The sequence below is a fragment of the Mus caroli genome, chromosome 15 (assembly GCF_900094665.2).
Source record: "Mus caroli chromosome 15, CAROLI_EIJ_v1.1, whole genome shotgun sequence".
Taxonomy (NCBI): Eukaryota; Metazoa; Chordata; class Mammalia; order Rodentia; family Muridae; genus Mus; species Mus caroli.
In genome coordinates this window covers 58735970-58756280 of record NC_034584.1, presented here as the reverse complement: position 1 = coordinate 58756280, position 20311 = coordinate 58735970, and the positions used below count along the sequence as shown (strand labels likewise).

General features: G+C 39.2%; 1 protein-coding gene across 3 annotated transcripts in view; it reads left to right on the top strand.

The window, feature by feature from the left end:
- Positions 1–20311, top strand: part of Adcy8 (adenylate cyclase 8) — a 219163-nt gene that overhangs the window by 52681 nt on the left and 146171 nt on the right. For all 3 annotated transcript variants that reach the window (XM_021183269.2, XM_021183268.2, XM_021183267.2), the window contains exon 2: positions 305–454. In XM_021183269.2, the coding sequence (XP_021038928.1) occupies positions 305–454 (150 nt within the window). The remainder of the gene's footprint in view (positions 1–304; positions 455–20311) is intronic.

Sequence of the window (20311 nt, the reverse complement as noted above, 5' to 3'; positions counted from 1 at the left end):
AAAAGAAAGAAAGAAAGAAAAAAAGAAAGAAAGAAAGAAAGAAAGAAAGAAAGAAAGAAAGAAAGAAAGAAAGAAAGAAAGAAAGAAAGAAAGAAATTAAGAAAGAAATTAAGAAAGGTTTGTTTGAAAAGTGACTTTGGATTCAAGATCAGAATGAAAGTAGTGTTCAATTAATGTGGCATAAGACAAGACATTTAGGTGACTGATCAAAACTTCCTGCTAAAATATTTACTTGTCTTAACCTTTCCCTCCAAGCAGCTGCTGTTTGACACATCTAACCAGGATGTTTGGAATTGTCTCACAGGTCCTGGCCCAGGTGGTGCTATTCATGTGCATGAATACAGCAGGAATCTTCATCAGTTACCTTTCAGACCGTGCCCAGCGCCAGGCCTTCCTGGAGACCCGGAGGTGTGTGGAGGCCAGGCTCCGCCTGGAGACAGAGAACCAAAGACAGGTACCAAATGCAAGACTCTGTCTTAGACATCATGGGACTAGCCTTCTCCCACAGGACCCTTTATTCCTTTCAAACACATTCTTCTCTGAGAGTGTTCTCTTCTAGTTTATGCCAGGGGTTCCCAGAATCTAAAATACTCAGGTTAGACTTAGAGTCAAAGTACATTGTTCTCATCCTCCATATTGTTTCCTGCAAGAAATAAATACACTTACTGACTGCCTTCCTGATCCCTGCACCTGTCATCACTGTTTGGGACCAAGGCAGTCATTCTTAAAAATCACCAGCAATCTTATATTGGACTTCCTCCTTTAAAACTATAAATATTTTCTCACTACATAGAAATGTAAACTGTAAACTCATGATAGATCCTGATCCTTATCAAATTGCTCATACTTTACCCTGTTTTCTCAGCAGGGATATTACAGTGCACCTGGAGCTAAACCCAGACAAAAAGGATCAAGTGGGCAAAGCAGTGTAGATGGAGTTAAAGGATTAGCGAAATTAATTTCTGTTTGAAATAAATGTGGAAATAATCTTGGACATACTGGTTGGGAAGACTGTAGGGTGCTTAAAAATAGCTTAGAGCAAGTGATATCTTTCTCTAGAATGAAATATGATTTCAGGTAGTGAAGATGTGCTCCTGTTACACATATTCAGATTTGAAAACTCTATACATTCCACTGTTTTTAAAGCAATTGTCAAAGAAAGTGTTAAGACTGTTCTGAAAACAGCTTTAGAATCAACATACAAACTCTTAAATCTGCATGTTTCTGGGAGTTGTGTGCACAACAGATGTACTAGCTATGCCACAGCAGGCTCTTTAGTCTTACAGTTATGTGTATACTGGAACAAACATATTTTTATCCTTCACTAATGGATTGAGACCTTACACAGTAATGTGAGGGATTCATACCTAAAAGGTAGAGGAAATAGAAGACAGCGCTTTTTAAGGATTCATTTGGTGAAATCATGAGGAAAACATGGATTTTGGAAGTCAATGAAGCCAGTTGTGTGTTATAGTGAATGTGGCAGACAATTAGGATCTAAATCTTCTGGGCCAAGACTCACAGCACAAAAGATACAACTGGTCATGCATCAACATTAGAGAACTTAGAAGGGGAAGCTTCTAAGTCAATGCCTAAAACAATTGTGGAACTCCATACTAGCTATATTATAGGCTTTCTGAATAGCTTGAGGACCATTTAGAGAAATTATTTCCCGAAAGGAAAGCACTTCATACAATAGAGACGAGATCTCTGGAGCTGTGTATTATGTTCCTGTGCAAAGCAGAGCTGTTGCCAGACTAGTACGTCACTCTTTCCATGGGACTTGGGCCAACTCAAAAACCTTCACCATGTTAATAATTCATTCAGCTGTTCCTGATAGCCTATCAGAACAGGAGCTGTGTTTTGGGTGAGTCTCCCAGGATCCTATTTGCTATGTTTATGGAATTCTGGAGACAATGACAATTGGTGTTTCATATTTTAAGGTTTTATCTTTTCCTGTTCTTCAGTTCCAAATAACTTTTGACCATTGTATTCAAACACTCTAGCTTGCTGCATGGATTCTTCTACTGCCATCTCTAATCTTAATTATTTATTTTATTTTATGTGTGTGTGTGTGTGAATGTATGTGTGTGAGAGAGAGAATGTACATATCTATGTGTGTAAATGTATATGTATATGAATGTATATGTATGTGTATCTGTGAATATATATGTACATGTATGTGTATTAATGTATAGGTATATGATATACATATATTTCTATTATACATGTATATGTACATATGTGTGAAGGTATATGTATTGTGTGAATGTATATGTATGTGTGTATATGAATGTATATGTTCATGTATGTGTACATATATCTCTCTTGCGCTCTGTGTGTATGTGTGTGTGTGTGTGTGTGTGTGTGTGTGTCTGTGTGTATGCTCTTGTCTCTGTGTGTATGTGGAAGATAGGAGAGGAATGTCAGGTGTCCTCCTGTTCTCCTCTATTCCTAGCTAATTATTGCTCAGCTGCTGAGCCATCTCTCCAGACCGTTGGTATAGACTTTTACTTCATAGAAGGAGAAACAAATCTGTTGAGATGATAATTCAAACTGTCCAGATGCAATGAGTCCAAATGTCAGTAAACTTTGGGCCATAGTCTATTGCTTCCTAGTGGAATGGCCTACACTCATGAGTTCTTGTCCATTCACCAGTCAGTATCTTTCTTTGTATGTGCATCACATTAGATAAGGTGTATATAAAAATACAAATTTATGGATCAGTATTGTTGGTTTCCTGGATGAAAGGCAGGAGAAACAATCACGTACTAGAAAATTCTTTGTTGTAAGAATTAGGATAGCATTTGAAATGTAAATGAAGAAAATATCTAATAAAAATATGTTTAAATTTTTTTTAAAAAGTTGCTGTAATCTTATGCAGTTTGATTAACTTGTTCTAAACTCCCTGGCAGCTAGGTGAGTTCCTCACTGTCTGCCCAAATGACCTGGATTCTCATATGAAAGACACACACATGCAACCGTTTATTTTAATAGGCCTTAAACTGTGTAATGGCTAGGTTACTCAAACTTCCACATTACTAAAGCCTTCCCTCCAATTCTCCTGAATTATTACTTCCTAAAATCTGTATTCCATCTTTGCTACTCCAGACCCAAATATGGGGGCCGGTGAAACTGGTCTTCACCGGGTCTTACATGATTGTATGTTCTCTGTTCTACAGCTCTCAAGCACAGACTTTATTCCTTTCCTGGCAATGGTGATTCTACCTCCAACTTTGCCCATGAAGTGATTCCTAAAGTCCTGCCTCTGTCTCCCTGCCCAGACATTGCCTGCACAAAACTTTATTTACCATTTAGAACCAGCTGGTGGCAGGGACCTTCAATGTCTCCCTGCCAGATTCTCCATGCAATTTGGGAAGCCATAATGCAAGCATTAAATGAAATCCACAACAATCTTATAGACTCATGTTCATAGATATAATCAGATATTCCTTGGGTATTGCTCCCCACTTCTCTAGTATATAAGATAATTGACTCTGTGTCATTCAATGCTAAAGTTACTTTCCACTAACATTTGGTCTCTGCTGCAATTTTCCATTATACTCGGGCATATCCTTTGTGGTAGAGGGTGGAAAGGAATCTGGCAAAAAAATACCCAGGTTTTTGAATGAGAATGACCTGGATTTGAAATCTTTGCTTGGTTACTATTTTGGTGAACTGAGTATAATCTGAGTCTTCTTTTCTCCATCCATAGCAAGGATATAATAATATCCTGCCTGAAAAGCCTCCTTAACAATTGGAAATATTGTGTGCAATGCCTTTGCAAGTCAGTGAAGAGTTTCCATTAGTGTTATTTTGTATAATTATTTATGTGACTCAGCCAATTCAGCTCTGTCCCAAGAGGCCTCATTTGGGAAAACATTATGAATTGGCTTGTCTCATTTGAAATAAGGTAGACTTATTTATGTGAAGGTTAGGCAAAATGGTGGTTCTCCTTAAATACATAGCAGCTAGACCTCATCATCATTACACTTCATCTGCATTTTTCAAAATATTATGTGTCACTGGCAAACAGATCTCCATTTACCTCTTAGAACTAATTATAATACTGTAATGGTTCATAATTCTCTATGGTGCAAAGGAGATACCAGTAGATCCTAAAAAGCAGACACCAAATGCTCTCTGGATAATTACTTCCAAAGGATCATAACAGCATTTTTCTTATTCTTTTTTGCAAATAAAAGGCAAAGCTAAAGAAGCCATGTTGAACATAAATGATCAACTTTTGTGGGATTTTTCAAGTTTTGGCTTCACCTCATGGTATGACACAACAGAAATATCCAGATGACGTTTTTGTTCAATCATAAGTAAACTTATTAGTTGTGAATTGCTTTAGCTGAGCACTAAGCATATAATAGGGACCAGCCATCAGCCCCTAGATGAATAAAGAAGGTCACAGATAGCTCCAAATGTACCTGCGTCTACAGTGGTTGGGTCACAGCTAAACTACAAGCATACAGAACCTTGAAGAAACACTCTCCAAACTCATCCACTGATCTGTGGATACAATTCATCAGAGTGAAGGACAAGTACCCCACCCTGGATAAAACATGTAAGAATATCTTGAATAAGTACAAGGTTTGTAGATATAACATATAAATATTCTCATGCTTCTTCATTCACCTTGTTACCTGTGTAGATATTCGTCTCTAGTATAGACAGAGTCAAGTAAAATGTATTTTTCACTCCAGACAAGGCCTAGAGAATGAGTAGATTTTCAGTTATTTAAATTATTGAGAATACTGTTAGATAATCTGTTGAATGTTTGGCACTAAATTTTGTCTGATTGCCTCCAGGGAGTTGTGTACTTCTTCAGTGGAATACTGTTGCTTTCCATTCACTGAAATATACAAGCCTGGAATAATAGCAATATCAGTGGACATGCTAATGTGGAAGGGGAAATTTCCATGGGGGCATCCCACATATGGATAAGAACTATAGGCAACTAATGATTGCTAAGAGAGGAAGAAGTGTCATCTCCCAGGGATGAACCCCTTATTGGTTATTTAGTACAAAGTGCTCAGCCCTGAAACCATATATACAGAAATAACAACAAAAATAAAGCAGCGTCAGAAGACTGTATGTGTATACTTGTCCATACATATTTTCTTAATCAGGGATTTTATTGTTGTGGTATAACACCAAAACCAAAAGCAAGTTGGGGAGGGGGGAGGGTTTATTTGACTTCCACTTCCACTTTGTAGTCCATCAATGAAGAAAGCCAGGACAGAAACCTGGAGGCAGGAGCTAATTCAGAGGCCATGATTACCTGCTTGCTCCCCATTGATCCTTCAACCTGATTTCTTATGGAACCCAGGACCATGAATATAAGGATAGCAGCACCCACAATGGGCTGGACCATCTATCATCAATCACTACTTAAGAAAGTCTCTGTCAGTCTGATCTTATAGAAGCACTTTCACACGTGACGTTCATTCCATTGCAGTGACTCTAGCTTGTGTAAGGGCCTGGAGGGTTTGGAAAGAGATAGGATAGATAGCTAGATAGAGGAAAGAAAAAGGAGAAAGTAATATAATTATATTTTGAGAAAAATGTATATAAAAAGAAAAAAAAGAATATTAGAAAAGCATGCTTATTTTCAAGGGCAGAAAACTTAGATAAGTATGGATGCCTTGTATTTTTTAATATGTATATGATAATGGAAATTATACAGTATACAGTGGGAACAGTTCATAACTGAAACAAAGTAATTTCTGAAATGACAAAAAAAGGAAAAAATACAATCCTTTGAGTATTTTGAACCAGCCATTTCTCAGCATGTTCAATTCAAAGAATGTATACAATTATTAGAGAATTCTGTCACAGTATGCTGCATGAAACATTCAATCTTTGCCTACCTATTATTTATTTGGGAAAAATATGAGTCCCTGAAGTATATTTCATGTCTAATTCCTTTATACATACCACGAAGAACTGTCCTAAAACTATTGTGTAATAGCAACATAAATATGAATAGTATCACTATTTAATTGTAGTTACTAATTGTTTTTTTAAATGAAACTTTTCAAACAGTAGCGGTAAATGAACAATGCTTCCCTCTTACTTGGTGATTCTTATCCCAACATAAGATGCCTAAAGTCATGAGAAGCAGATTTTATCATTGGAGAACTTGAAATTTCATGTACATTTCTCGAGGTCAAACACTAGATTTTAACCAAGCTTTTTGAATGTGACAAATTTACAGTATTTCATCTCTTCTCTTAAAGTAAATGGCAGAACATCAGGTAGACACTACTGAGTAGAAATACTAATATCTTTAATGCAGAAAACAGGCAACTAGAAGTAGAACATATATTGGTCCCATCTGCCGGGAAATCAAGAACTTTGTCATTAGTCTTTTCCCAAGTCCTCCTATCCCTTCTTCCTCTTCTCTTCTTTCTTTTCCAAATATTTTACCATAATTTGTGAGTACCATGGTACATCCTGAACTATTCTCTTGGTCTCCAGGTTTTCATCTTGAACCCAGAATCCTAGTCTGGTTCAGAGTTGGTGAGGAATCCATGGTAAGAGAGAGCCTCTTAGTGTCTAGAATATTTGAGTTCTTAACCCACTTCTGATCGAATCTGACTGAAGGAATTCAGGAACTCTGCTTCTATCAGGAGACCATAGCATTGTGCATTTAACAGACAAACACAAAGATTTTTCCTTCCTCTAAGGAAGGAATATTGTAGCCCGAGGCAAAGTAAATGTTCTGCAACCATTAGAGAAAAATGCTACGGTGCTAATAACATTATTGTCATTTGTCCCTGTATGATAATCCCCCAGTAGTCATCTTTTTTCAACCTTCCATCTACAAGATATTGAGCTAACACCATACCTTTCATGCCTTTTGGGTTTGTCCCCATCTTCTCTTCCCAGGTTCTTTCTTACCCATTTCCTCCTTTACTTCTTCCTTCCTTCCTTCCTACCTTCCTTCCCTTCCTTCCTTCCTTCCTTCCTTCCTTCCTTCCTTCCTTCCTTCCTTCCTCCCTTTCTTTCTTTCTTTCTTTCTTTCTTTCTTTCTTTCTTTCTTTCTTTCCTCCCTTCCTCCCTCCCTCCCTTCTTTCTTTCTTTCTTTCTTTCTTTCTTTCTTTCTTTCTTTCTTTCTTTTTGTATCTTATTTATTTTTATTTGATATTTTCTTCATTTACATTTCAAAAGCTATCCTGAAAGTCCCCTATACCCTCCCCCCACCCTGCTACCACTCCCACTTCCTGGCCCCAGCATTCCCCTGTACAGGGGCATATAATCTTTGCAAAACCAAGGGCCTCTCCTCCCACTGATGGCCAACTAGGCCATCATCTGCTACACTGACAGGACCCTGATGTAGCTATCTCTTGAGAGGCTATGCCAGTGCCTGGCAAATACACAGGTGGATGTTCACAGTCATCTATTGGATAGAACCCATTTCCTTCTTGTACTGCACCAAAAATCCCACAAACAAGTTAGCTTGCCCTCTAGCCTCAACCCTGTCTCTCTCCCTTGACACAAGGTCTCAAGTGCCCCAGTCAGGTCTTGAACTCTTGTGGTGGTAGTTTGGCCCCTATAGAGTCATGTGCTTGAATGCTTGGCCCACAGAGAATGGCACTATTAGGAGGTATGGCCTTGTTGGAATAGGTGTAGCACTTTTGGAGGAAATGTGTCACTCTGTGGGTAGACTTTGAGGTCTCCTAGTCCTCAGGCTCTTCCCAGTGTGGAAGATAACCTCCTTATAGCTGCCTGAAGAAGACAATCTCCTCTAGGCTGCCTTCAGATCAAGTCTTCCTGCACAATGCCATGCTTCCCAACGATGATAATGTTGAGGCCTGAACCTCTGAAACCACAAGCCAGTTCCAATTAAATGTTTGCCTTTGTAGGAGTTGCCTTGGCTATGGTGTCTCCTCACACCAGTAAAACCCAAACTAAGATAATTCTCTTCATAAACAAACTTAGTTGATGATCTTTCTATAACTACCTCCAAAATGCTCCAATTACAGACCTTCACCAACCCATCCAGTTTCAATGGTGCTAAAAGTTGAACTTGAGGATTTGTACATACTAGACAAGCACTCTTCCAAATTAACTATATCCCCAGCAATGAGTTATTCTTTCAGTCTTCAAACTCACCCCCTTGTAATATATTTCTACTCTTCTGTACTGGAATTCTTGCCTCCACAGGATTTGTTCTTATCTCCCAAGTAGGACTGTGAAACTTTTCTCATGCTCCCACTATGCTGCGAAAGTTAACTCTCTTACAACTTGTGTCATACTTTATAACATTAACTCATTATTCTAGTTACTTTTCCATTGTTGTGATTAATACCCTGACAAAAGCAACTTAGAGAATGTCTTAGTCACTGTTCTATTGCTATGAATACACATCATGACCATGGTAACTTTTACAAATGACAGCATTTAATTGGGGCTGGCTTAGAGTTTCAGAGGTTAGTTCATTATCATCATGGCCAAAAGCATGGCAGCATGCAGGCAGATACCCTATTAGAGAGGTAGCTAAGAGTTCTACATCCAGATGAGCAGGCAGGCAGGAGAGACACTTGTCCTGATTTGAGCATTTTAAACACCAAAGCCTGCCCCTAGTAGCACACTTCCTTCAACAAGGCTATACCCTACTCCAACAAGGCCACATACCCTAATCATTTCAAACAGTGACACTTCCTAGGAGCATATTGGGCACATTTTCATTCAAACCAACAAAGAGAAGAAAAAAATCTATTTTAGCTTGCAGTTCCAGAGGAATAGAATTCATTACTGTGGGGAGACATGGTGGCAGGAGCAAGAAACTGGCAGATTGATCACATTCCATCTACACACAGAAAGCAGAGAAAAATAGCAAACAGGAAGTAAGGCAAAGAAATAAGTTCTCAAAGCCTCTACCTAGTGATATACTTACTCTAGCAAGGCGCTCTCTCTCTCTCTCTCTCTCTCTCTCTCTCTCTCTCTCTCTCTCTCTCTCTCTGCTTTTCATCTTTTTTTTTTAGATATTTTCTTTTCTTTTTTTTTTACCTACTGCTAAAGGCCCACTGGTCGTGCAAACTTTATATGCCTCAGTACAGGGGAATGCCAGGGTCAAGAAGTGGAAGTGGGTGGGGAGGGGAATGGGAGGGAGGGTATGGGGGACTTTTGGGATAACATTGGAAATGCAAATGAAGAAAATACCTAATTAAAAAAAAGAAGTAAAGTCCTTATAGATGTTTTCTTTATGTACATTTCAAATGTTATCCTGAAACATTTGAACAATCCCTGCTCCCCTACCCACCCACTCCCACTTCTTGGCCCTGGCATTCCCCTGTACTGGGGCATATAAAGTTTGCAATACCAAGAGGCTTCTCTTCCCAGTGATGGCTGACTAGGCCATCTTCTGCTACCTATGCAGCTAGAGATATGAGCTCTGGGGGTACTGGTTAGTTCATATTGTTGTTCCACCTATAGGGTTTCAGACCCCTTAAGCTCCTTGGGTGCTTTCTCTAGCTTCTTCATTAGGGGCCCTGTGTTCCATCTTATAGATGACTGTGAGCATCCACTTCTGTATTTGCCTCTTAAAGTACAGAAATCTTTCCAAACAAAAACACTTACTGGGACCAAATGTTCAAATGCATGAGCATATGGAACATTTTTCATTCCTCAATTGTGATGGTTTGAATATGCTTGGCCCATAGGGAGTTGTACGACTAGGAGTTGTGGCCTGGTTGGAGAAAGAGTGTCACTGTCCAGGTGGGCTTTCAAGGTCTCCTTCTATGCTCAGGCTCTACCTATTGTAGCAGAGAGCTTCTTCCTAGATGCCGGAGGATAGCAGTCTTCTTGGCTGCCTTGCAAAGAAAATGAAGAACTCCCAGTTCCTTCTCTAACATCATGTCTGCCTGGACACTGCTGTGGTTTCTGACATGATGACCGTGGACAGAACCTCTCAAACTATAAGCCAGTCTCAATTAAATGTTGTCCCTTATAAAACTTGCCTTGGCCATGGTTTCTCTTCACAGCAATAAAATCCAAACTAAGACATCGGTCATCTATATTTCTCTTATTCCATAACCAAAGATTAGTATAAAGGCGGCTTCTATATTTCACTCATCTGACATTCTGACAGTTTTCTAGCATTTTATATCAATACTCATTTAACTAAATAATATCAAACTTGAACTTTCGTTCTCTTCTTGCATTTGTACATGTATGGATTATAAAGAGATTCTGTGTAAAAGAAAATGAGACTGTGCCCATCATAAATTACCCCCACTGAGGCCAGGTACACAGAATGTTCTTAGATAATCCAGGAAAAGCTGGAACAGACTGAATACACATCTTAAACAGACCAGCTAGGGGAATTTTCCAACTGAAAGTTACATCTTAGAACATCTCTCTTTGGGGAGTTAGATTCTAATTATTGTGGTTTTTGTAATCCCATTTCTCCTCCCAAATGATCCAAATGGCCCATATTTATTTTAAATATTAAAATGAATTAATTGTTTTCCTTTCAGCTTTGAGAATTGCATAAACCTCTTTATGGTAATCATGACATTTCGAGGTGTCTAAGAAGCTCTGGGGGGCACTGGAATAAAGTTTTTGATGATACCATATGTCACATCAGCAGGAGATTATTTTTAAATGCAGCAGATGTTTTTTTTTCTGTATTAAGGCAATTCTGTTTACTTTAAATGTCTTTGTTAGACAATAGTAGTGTGAACTAGAGGTTGGAAAAGGCCTCAGTGACAACATTGGGTTTCCCACTGAGTTCTAAGTGGGTTAGTTTGATCTATGTTTTTGCCTCATAGCATCTAGGCTATTTTTAAAGGTACAGATACGACTAACTAATAAGAAAGAATTAAAGCTGGGCAAAAAGTAGAAGACTCTCAGAACATTTATTTCTTCTCCAGGTTGATAGATCTTACTACGGAATAAAATCTACTTGGTCTTCTTTTCTGCTACTTTCCATTTCTTACATTCAAAGCCAAACCCAAAACACTCATTATGTTCAACCTCATCTGCTGCTAGTGTATCTCAAATTCTTCATTCTCATTTGTACAGGAATATTCATGGTTTCCTGCATATTCTCTACCCTTACTGTACTTGCTCCCTTGTGCTTTCTCCTTACATGGTATGACCTTCCTTTCACCCCCAGTCTCATGCACACTTGACTGCTGAGGTCAACTGTCATCCTTGCATAAAGATCCCCTCTGACTCCACCCATAGCTGTAGCCTTCATCATTACCTAACAGGCTTAATCTTTTTCTACATTATTCTGGATCCCTCCTTATATTTTCTATGGGCTGGATTCATTGAGATGGAACAGATATTTACTTTGTGTTCTTCACAATAATTATAGTTTCAAAGGGGGGAAACACAAGCCAAGAAAAACAAAAGAAGTAATAGACATAAAATAGCCTCTACTTATTGTTTGCAAAATATTATTTCATCTATTCAGAAATGATTTAATAGTTTTTTTACATGCCCCTTCTTAGAATTGGGAACAAAATACCCATGGAAGGAGTTACAGACACAAAGTTTGGAGCTGAGACAAAAGGATGGACCATCTAGAGTCTGCCATATCCAGGGATGCATCAGATAATTAGCCTCCAAACAATAACACCATTGCATACACTAGCAAGCGTTTGCTGCAAGGACCCTGATATAGCTGTCTCTTGTGAGACTAGGCCAGGGCCTAAAAAACACATAAGTGGATGCTCACAGTCAGCTATTGGATGGATCACAGGGCTCCCAATAGAGGAGCTAGAGAAAGTACCCAAGGAGCTAAAGATATCTGCAACCCTGTAGGTGCAACATTATGAACTAACCAGTACCCTGGAGCTCTTGACTCCAGCTGCATATGTATCAAAAGATGGCCTAGTCGGCCATCACTGGAAAGAGAAGCCCATTGGACTTGCAAACTTTATATGCCCCACTACAGGGGATCGCCAAGGCCAAAAAGTGGGAGTGGGTGGTTAGGGGAGTGGGTGGGAAGGTATGGGGGACTTTTGGGATAGCATTGGAAATGTAAATGAAGAAAATACCTAATAAAAAGTAAAAAAAAAAAAAAAAAGAATTTTCAGTGTTAACTGGAGTCTGGTAAGGTTGGCACTTTCCAACGTAGACTCAGTCAGTATTATATGTAGCATATCATACATCTCCACTCTTAAATGGCAAGCTTATTGATCCATGCAGAACTTTGTATTTTCCTTCCTATACTATCTGTTACAGTATTATAACATTCAAAGACTCCATTGACAAAGTAGAATAATGACTGAACTAAAGGGTATCGTCACCAAAGCTCCTCTAAATATGTGTACATTAGAGGGATAAAGAATTAAAGGTTCAGAATTTTAAAAAGTCAAGAGCCAGAAAATCTAGAGCACTCCCTTTCCCTCTGTACCTCCTTTTTACTTTTCTTCTCCCTAAATAACCTCCTCCGCTATTCATGTGCCATTGCAGAAGGAACTGCTGCTGTACACTCTTGAACATTTCAATCTAGAGAAGAGTCTAAAATGAAAACAATCTTTTCAGTCACTCTGAATGTATTGGAACCTTAAAATAATTTGCCAGACTCAGGATGAATAAGGCTTGATCTAAAAGCACATCGCACACAGACAGAATCATGGCCTTTCAACTTTCCCAGATGACTATTAAGTGTCTGATACTGTCATCCATTAGAAGTTTCCCTCACTTCCTAAATATCCATGGCCACCTTTTATTTGGTCACAGAGGATCTGCTGTGAGGTCCCCGTACTTACATGGGAAGCACTTTACCCACTGAGCAAGCTTGCCAACTTCTAAAAACTTTTTAAATCACTTTGTGTGTGTTTAGTCATCATTAAATTAGAAATGACTCTCAGATAATCCCTTCCATTATCAATGGGGGTATACAGAGATATCAGTAACATAATGACTGAAAATGTATTATTTCAACTGTAAGGATCTCTAAAAATATCAGGGTTCTTGCTGCCAAAGTATCACCAGTCACATGCTTAGCCACTCCTGCCTTAGAAATCCTCCTTTAACATTTTCAGTTAGAAATTATTTCTCATACCATAGCACACAAAAATTTTAGTTCTTGTGGATCTTTAACATTCTGTCAATGGCAGGGCACTGCGTTACTTTTCCTGAAGGAAAAGGAGCAAGCATCTATTCACCCCAAGTAGATTATCAACAGCAAACCAAAGAAATAATCCACAGATGTCTATCTTGGAGTAATGAGTTTATTGGGGTTAAACACAGGGGCTGAGAACTCATGAAAGCTGTACCAGAATTCCCTGCACAACCCACAACCAACATGCTATCTGTTCCACTGGAGGGTTTTTATGTTTGTTTTCTTTTTTTTTTTCTATTTTACCACCTTGGGTAAGGATCTTATGGATCTGGTAAATTTTATAAGCATGATCTTCTTGAAGCCTTGCAAGTTTCATTAGCTTTCTGAGTCTTAGGACTTTCCTTCTCCCTCCAAGTGAAGATGATTCAATTTGGAAGAAATGGCTTCCCCACAGCAGATCAGCACAATGATTCCTTCTAGCTGCCAGGAAAGTATTGAGCTATGGATGAACAAAGACTCAGAGTTAGTGGTCATTGATTTCCATGTCTCAGCTGTCTTTGCTCTGGAGAATTGTTGTTACCCCACATAGGCAGTCCTCCACCCCTCATTCCAGCTTGCCAATATTTACACGTATGATTTGCATTTGGGGGAATGGCAAAGTGAGGGGTGGCTTTAAATGAAAGACAAACATGGATTTAAGTCTAGCATTAGCTCCCTATCCTTTATGTGGCCCTGAGTTCAACATCTAAGATGAAACTTCATGTATCTTGAGGCTATCACCAGATAATCAAGCTACCTATAGAAAGTACCTAGTCCATTGGTTGGCTTAGCGGGGCACCAAGAGGTGTTAGTTAAGAATAATGGTTGATTAATAATGGACCATTTTGAGTTATATACTGAGTTTGACAACAGTACACACTCAGAGTCTCATAGTGCGGGTTTTCATGTTATTTGTGTTCCTATTCAGATCTCATCCTCAAGCAGTATTCACTTTAAATACTCCTTATTCACAGAAAGGCCATCACCCTGTACTCATTTGCATACAATTAACATTTCCAGAGGCATTCAAGAAGGAAGAAATCAATCACCATGACAGGTCTCCACACCTTTGATCCAGTCTCAAGAGTTAGGGGAACCACATGGGAATATTTTATCTCATGAATCTAAACAGACCTAGCATTTGATGTTTAATACAGCCCACGTAGGAAATACTGACAGGAAGTCCTGTTCTGTTACCTTGATATAACTGTAGACACATTTTTAAAGTAGTAGTAGACTAGAGAAGACAAAAATAAAATACATGCACTTTAAATGACCCAGGCCTGATGTAGATAAGCCAGCTGGATTTGAGTTTAGGTCCATTGACTGGACTTGTATACCCTATATTTTGTATAAGATACACTCCGGGTAGATTGTTCCGCGAGAAGGGAAAACAATCTAAGAACACTTTCATAGTCATCTTGGCACAAAATCACTCTATGCTCCTGTTTCTAAATATTTTAGAATATTATGCCCATGCCTCGTTTGAAGGTAATGTCAGAATAATTTTTTGGTTTAATTTTTTTCTTTATTTGTTGAGTCCTCCACAGAGTACAACCAAGGTTTTCCTTAGAAACAAAGCTTGGGTTTGTTTGTTTGTTTGTTTGTTTGGGGCTTTTTTTTGTTACACTATACTCAACTAAATCTAAGCATAGTGATAGTGAAAACAGCCAGAATAATTAGATTCAAAAATAAAAATTCCTGCCTTGTGGTAAAGAAAGGATTTGGCTGATGGTGCAGACATGAGGAGGAGAGACTGAAAAATGATCAGGAAGCTATGAGTGTTGAGCACACTAAAATCCTTCCTCAGGAGGGCAAGCCTGTGAATCCGTGCAGTGGGTAGCTCCAATAATGCAATGTAATCTCATTTAATTCTTTAAATTATTTATGTAAACCCCCAAATTATGAGCTAATCTTTAAAAAAAATAAGAAATTATTCTTGATTAGCAGTTGGAACCTACAAAGTTAAGTTAGAGGCTAGGTGAGGAGACTTCTTCTAGACAAGAATAAAAAATTGGCACAAGGGAAAACAATCATTTCATTTACTCGACAAACATTGATCTGTTCTTCCCCAGAACTTGTGTTTCCTAACTTAGCAAAGGGAAGCTTCTCAGACTCTCTCTACCCTCGTTTATGTCAAATTATAATCTGAGCCACTGATCTTCCTGCTTGTCCATCTTTCCTATTTATCTCTACTTATTTCTTATTCTTGATGCAGGGTCCCATGAAAGCAAGGCTAGCTAGCCTTCGACTCACTATATAACCAAGAATGATCTCAAACTTCTGATCCTGGTATCTCCACCAAACCCTAGGATTATGTACACTTGCCACCACTCCTGGTGTGTATAGTACTGGAATACAAACCCAGGACTTTCTACAGGCTAGGCAAATACTCTACCAACTGAGCTACATCCCAGCCACCTCTCTCCACTTATTTAACTCTCATTTTCCCATGTCTCTTCAAGACCTCGGCAACAATCCTTTGACTCTCTGTCAAACGGAACCTTTTAAAATCAAAAGCTGCCTAGCTCATACCTATTTCTTGGATATTTGGGTGAAGTACTATCTGCTCCCAAATCTATGTTCACTTAAACTTCAGCAGATGATCTTATTGGAAGTCCAGTCTTTTCAGATTTAGTCAAGTTAACATGAATTCATACTGTATCAAAGTGGACCCTCATATGACTGGTGCATTTATCACAGAAAGAGCAAACAGAGAGAAACCCAAAAAGCAAAAAGGAGGACTTCAACACGAAAAGGATCATGAGGAGACAGAAGCTGCAGAGGGAGTAAGACATCCACAGAGACTACTGGCAGCCCGAAGAAGCCAGTGACATCAGCCTGCTCCCAGGGAACCCCGCCCCATGCTAGGGTTTGAATTGGGTCTTTACCCCCTTGAATCTCATGATGAAGTTTAAGTTTATATTATAAGTGACTAAGAGGTAGCACCAAGTATGGCTTTAAGATAAGAGTGAGGCTTTCTGGGCATTAATAGATTAATCAATAATTTCATACCATTTCTATAAAACTGATTAGTGGATTATCTCAACAGTATCTCTGCTACAAAGCCACTTTGGCTAACTCTCTTTCCTGTTCTCATTCTGTCACCATAGGGTGATCTATTTCCCTTGGGACGTGTGACTTTAGACCTTGGTGCTTAGTCTCAGGATTATATGTAGCATATCATACATCTCCAATGTTCAGTGGCAAGATCCTGATCTATGCAGTACTATGTATTTTTCCTCTCATAATATTTACTCTGGAATTTAAACATGTAGTAACTCTATTGATGAGTAAAATATTGATTGAGTAAAGACTATCTCCCACAAAGGTTCTTCTCCAAATATGTGGATATCCTTGATGAGTATGGAAGACTCATTCCATTTCCCTTCCCTCTTTCACCAAATGAATGCTGGATTTTGCAGAAGCCTACATGCCCAACAGAAAGTGTTTTTTCAGGCCTGAATATTTTATCCATTCATCTTCCTTTTGTCCTTTGGTCCAAAAGAGTTTGCACATCAGCTCAACAGAAGCCAACTCTATTGCATATTCATTGTTACAATGTAAATGCTTTGTCTTTATAACTCTTTATTCCCCAACACCACAAAGTATTTAAATTATCACATATTTTATTTCATATCACTTTGTAATATTCAAGAGACTCAATGCAGTTTTCTTCCATAATGTTATTAATACATTATTGTAGTCATCATTGTCTCTTAGCCAACTAGATTGAAAGAAGACAGAATAAAGTTGGTCCATTGCATGCACCAAGTGGAACACAAGGCCTACAGCAAACTCCTTCATCTCTACACTAAATTCAAGGATTAAACAGTTGGTCAGATGTATGACTGAGTAGGAGGTGATATTGTACAATAGATTATAGAATGATAGGAAAGTATCAGGACAGCCTCAAGCGATCCATTACATACAAAAACAAAAACAAAGACATTTTCTGAGTTCTGGTGTTTAGAGTTCATCAGTGTTCAAAGACACTTGAGGTCACCAGTCACTGTGCCATCTGACTTCTCTGTACCTGGATTTCCATATGCAGGAAACAGTAACAATAAATACATGTATCTCACCAGTCCTAGAGCTCTAATGAGATGATTCGAACACAGAACCTGACACTTGGTAAGGCCCTGTTAAGATCTGTCTTGGGAGTGTTGTGGTCAGTATTTCCACTGATCCTCTTAGTATTTCATGGTTGTGTGGTTCAATTTAATTCGGTTTGATTAGGATTTGGGTTTCGGAGGCAGAGTCTCACTATGTAACCTAAACTGACTTGGTTCTCTGTAATCCAGGCTGACTCTGAACTAATGATGATACTGTTATATCAGCTATCCAAGTGTTGAAATTACAGAGCCACTACACCCAATTTAAACACAAGAAAACATGTTCCACAGAAAACAAAGTTATCAGGCTGTCAGACACTGAGTTGACTTTAAGTAAGTGTAAAGAGATACAAATTGAGGTGTTTACCATGTAAAAGAATAATCAAAGAAAATTAGATTTTTTTAGGCTGTTATAAATGTAACTTTTATTTACCAGATGTAATTGTTCTCTCAGAGTAATTGTTGTCTCAGAGGCTGACTGATGAAGAAGTTCACCCTTTCTAGTTCATTCTGAATTCTGGCTGGCTGGTTCATCTCAGCTGTTCTAGCTTGAATTCCTCTCCAAGCAGATGGATTCAACCTGGTTTCCCTTGGCTTTTCACTGAATTGCCATTCTTGGCCCCAAACTAACTGACAATTTGTTGTAATCTTCTGGCTCCTTCTCATTCTGTGGCTCATTCAGTTTTTACCTGTCTCTAAAACTGTCCCTCTCTCCCTTCCCCTTCCCCTCCCCCTCTCCTCCCCTCCCCCTCTCCCTCCCCCTTTCTCTGTGCTTGCTCTGTCTGTTCTCATAAGAGCTGAGTATATCCTATCTCTGACTCATTCTGTTAAATCTTTCTCTGAGTTGTCACTTTGTCTACCTTTCAATTTGATGTCACTTTCAAACATGGCTGCTTCCTTTTACAAACTAATCTTATTCTCATTGCCAGAGATTAGAGGTGTGTACTAAGGTCACATCTCTATTCCAGCCAGACAACACTATAGTCCAGAGCATATCTGCATTCCAGCCAGATCCCATCAACCTAGAAGGTCTTCTGATGTGATCCCTTGCAAAAGCATCCATGTTGCTAGATTAAAATTCCTCTACAGGCTGTTAAGGGTAGCTCTTGCTTGTGGACTGAAATATAAAAGAGAAAACTGGTATTTATGGACGTATGAGTAATTCAAGGAATATCAGAGTAAGCTTAACTGATAGTGATATTTTTATAGTTTTCAGGCATAAATTAGAAAGCTGTTTTTAATAATTTCCTCTTCTGAAAATAAAATGAAACCAAGTTCATAGTTAAACACCAGAGAAATAAGTTCATGATTCAGTTCATTAACCAACCCATTTATTTTCAGGTCCAAGGGCCCTGAATCCCAGCCCTTGGGAGGGAAAGATAGGTGGGTCTCTTTGAGTTTGAGATCCCCTTGGTCTGTATAGCTAGTTCAGGACAGACAAGGTTATGTACAGTGACCCTGACACACACACACACACACACACACACACACACACACACACACAAAGGGAGGAAGTGGAGAAAAAAGTAAAGGAAGAGGAGAAGGAGGAAGGATAGAAGTAAAATTGAAAGGAAGGTGGGGAGTTTCAGACACAAAGAGTTTACCATAGGAGCACTTTCTCAGGACATTTTGTGGCAAGAAGGCTGTAAAGAGCTCCATCCCTGAGTTGGGTCCCAGGTCCCACTGAGACCAGTCTGCACAGGTGAGAGTGCGGACTATAGAAGCAACACAGCTTCTGGGACAGGCAGAAATCAACACAGCTTCTGGGACAAGCCCCATTTTGGCTCCAGACATATAGGCACCTTATATGCCAGAGGAGAGGTGGTGGCCCTAGAGGGCTCTGACCACCAGAGCAGGTGAGGGAGCCATCTTGTGTACCGGGTCCTTCTGAGACTAGTCTGCACAGGTCAGCTCTCAAACTTCAGAGGGTGAGCAAGCAGAATGCAGAAGCGACACAGGTTTTGGGACCGACCCCATTTGGGGCCCCAGACATCTGGGCACCTTCCCCTCCAGAGGAGAGCTGACCACCTGGGAGGGCTCTGACTACTGGAGCAGATGAGGGAGCCATCTGGTGTCCTGGGTCCCTCAGAGACAAGTTTGTGCAGGTGAGAGTGCAGACTGCAGAGGCAACACATCTTCTGGGACAGGACCTGTTTCCTGGCTTCATCTTCAGCAAGTTCATGTCTGAACACCAGACATTCTGTGCACCTTCCCTGAAAAAGGAGAGCTTGCCTGCAGAGAGTACTCTGACCACTGAGACTCAGGAGAGAGCTGGACTCCCAGGACTGCTGACAGAGGCAACCAGAATCGCAGAAGGAAAAAGCTCCAACCAGAGACAACTATAACAACTAACACCAGAGATTACCAGATAGCGAAAGGCAAACATAAGAATCTTACTAACAAAAATCCAAGGCCTCTCACAATCATCAGAACCCAACACTCCCACCTCATCCAGTCCTGGGCACCCCAACACACCCTAATTCGGTTTCAAAATCATATCTCATGATGCTGGTAGAGGACCTTAAGAAGGGCATTAATAAATCACTTAAAGAAATACAGGAGATCACTGCCAAACAAATAGAAATCCTTAAAGAATTACAGGAAAACACAACCAAACAGGTGATAGAATTGAACAAAACCATCCAAGACTTAAAAAGGGAAGTAGAACAAAATAAAGAAAATCCAAAGTGAGACAACTGTGAAGATAGAATGCCTACAAAAGAAATCAGGAACCATAGATTTGAGCATCAGCAACAGAATACAAGAGATGGAAGAGAGAATCACAGGTGCAGAAGATTCCATAGAGAACATGGGCACAACCATCAAAGAAAATGCAAAATGCAAAAAGATCCTAACTCAAAACATCCAGGACACAATGAAAAGAACAAACCTACAGATAATAGGAGTAGATGAGAATGAAGATTTTCAACTTAAAAGGCCAGCAAAAATCTTCAACAAAATTATAGAAGAAAACTTCCCAAACCTAAAGAAAGAGATGCTCATGAACATACAAGAAGTCTACAGAACTCCAAATAGTCTGGACCAGAAAAGAAATTCCTCCCGACACATAATAATCAGAACAACAAATGCACTAAATAAAGATAGAATATTAAAAGCAGTA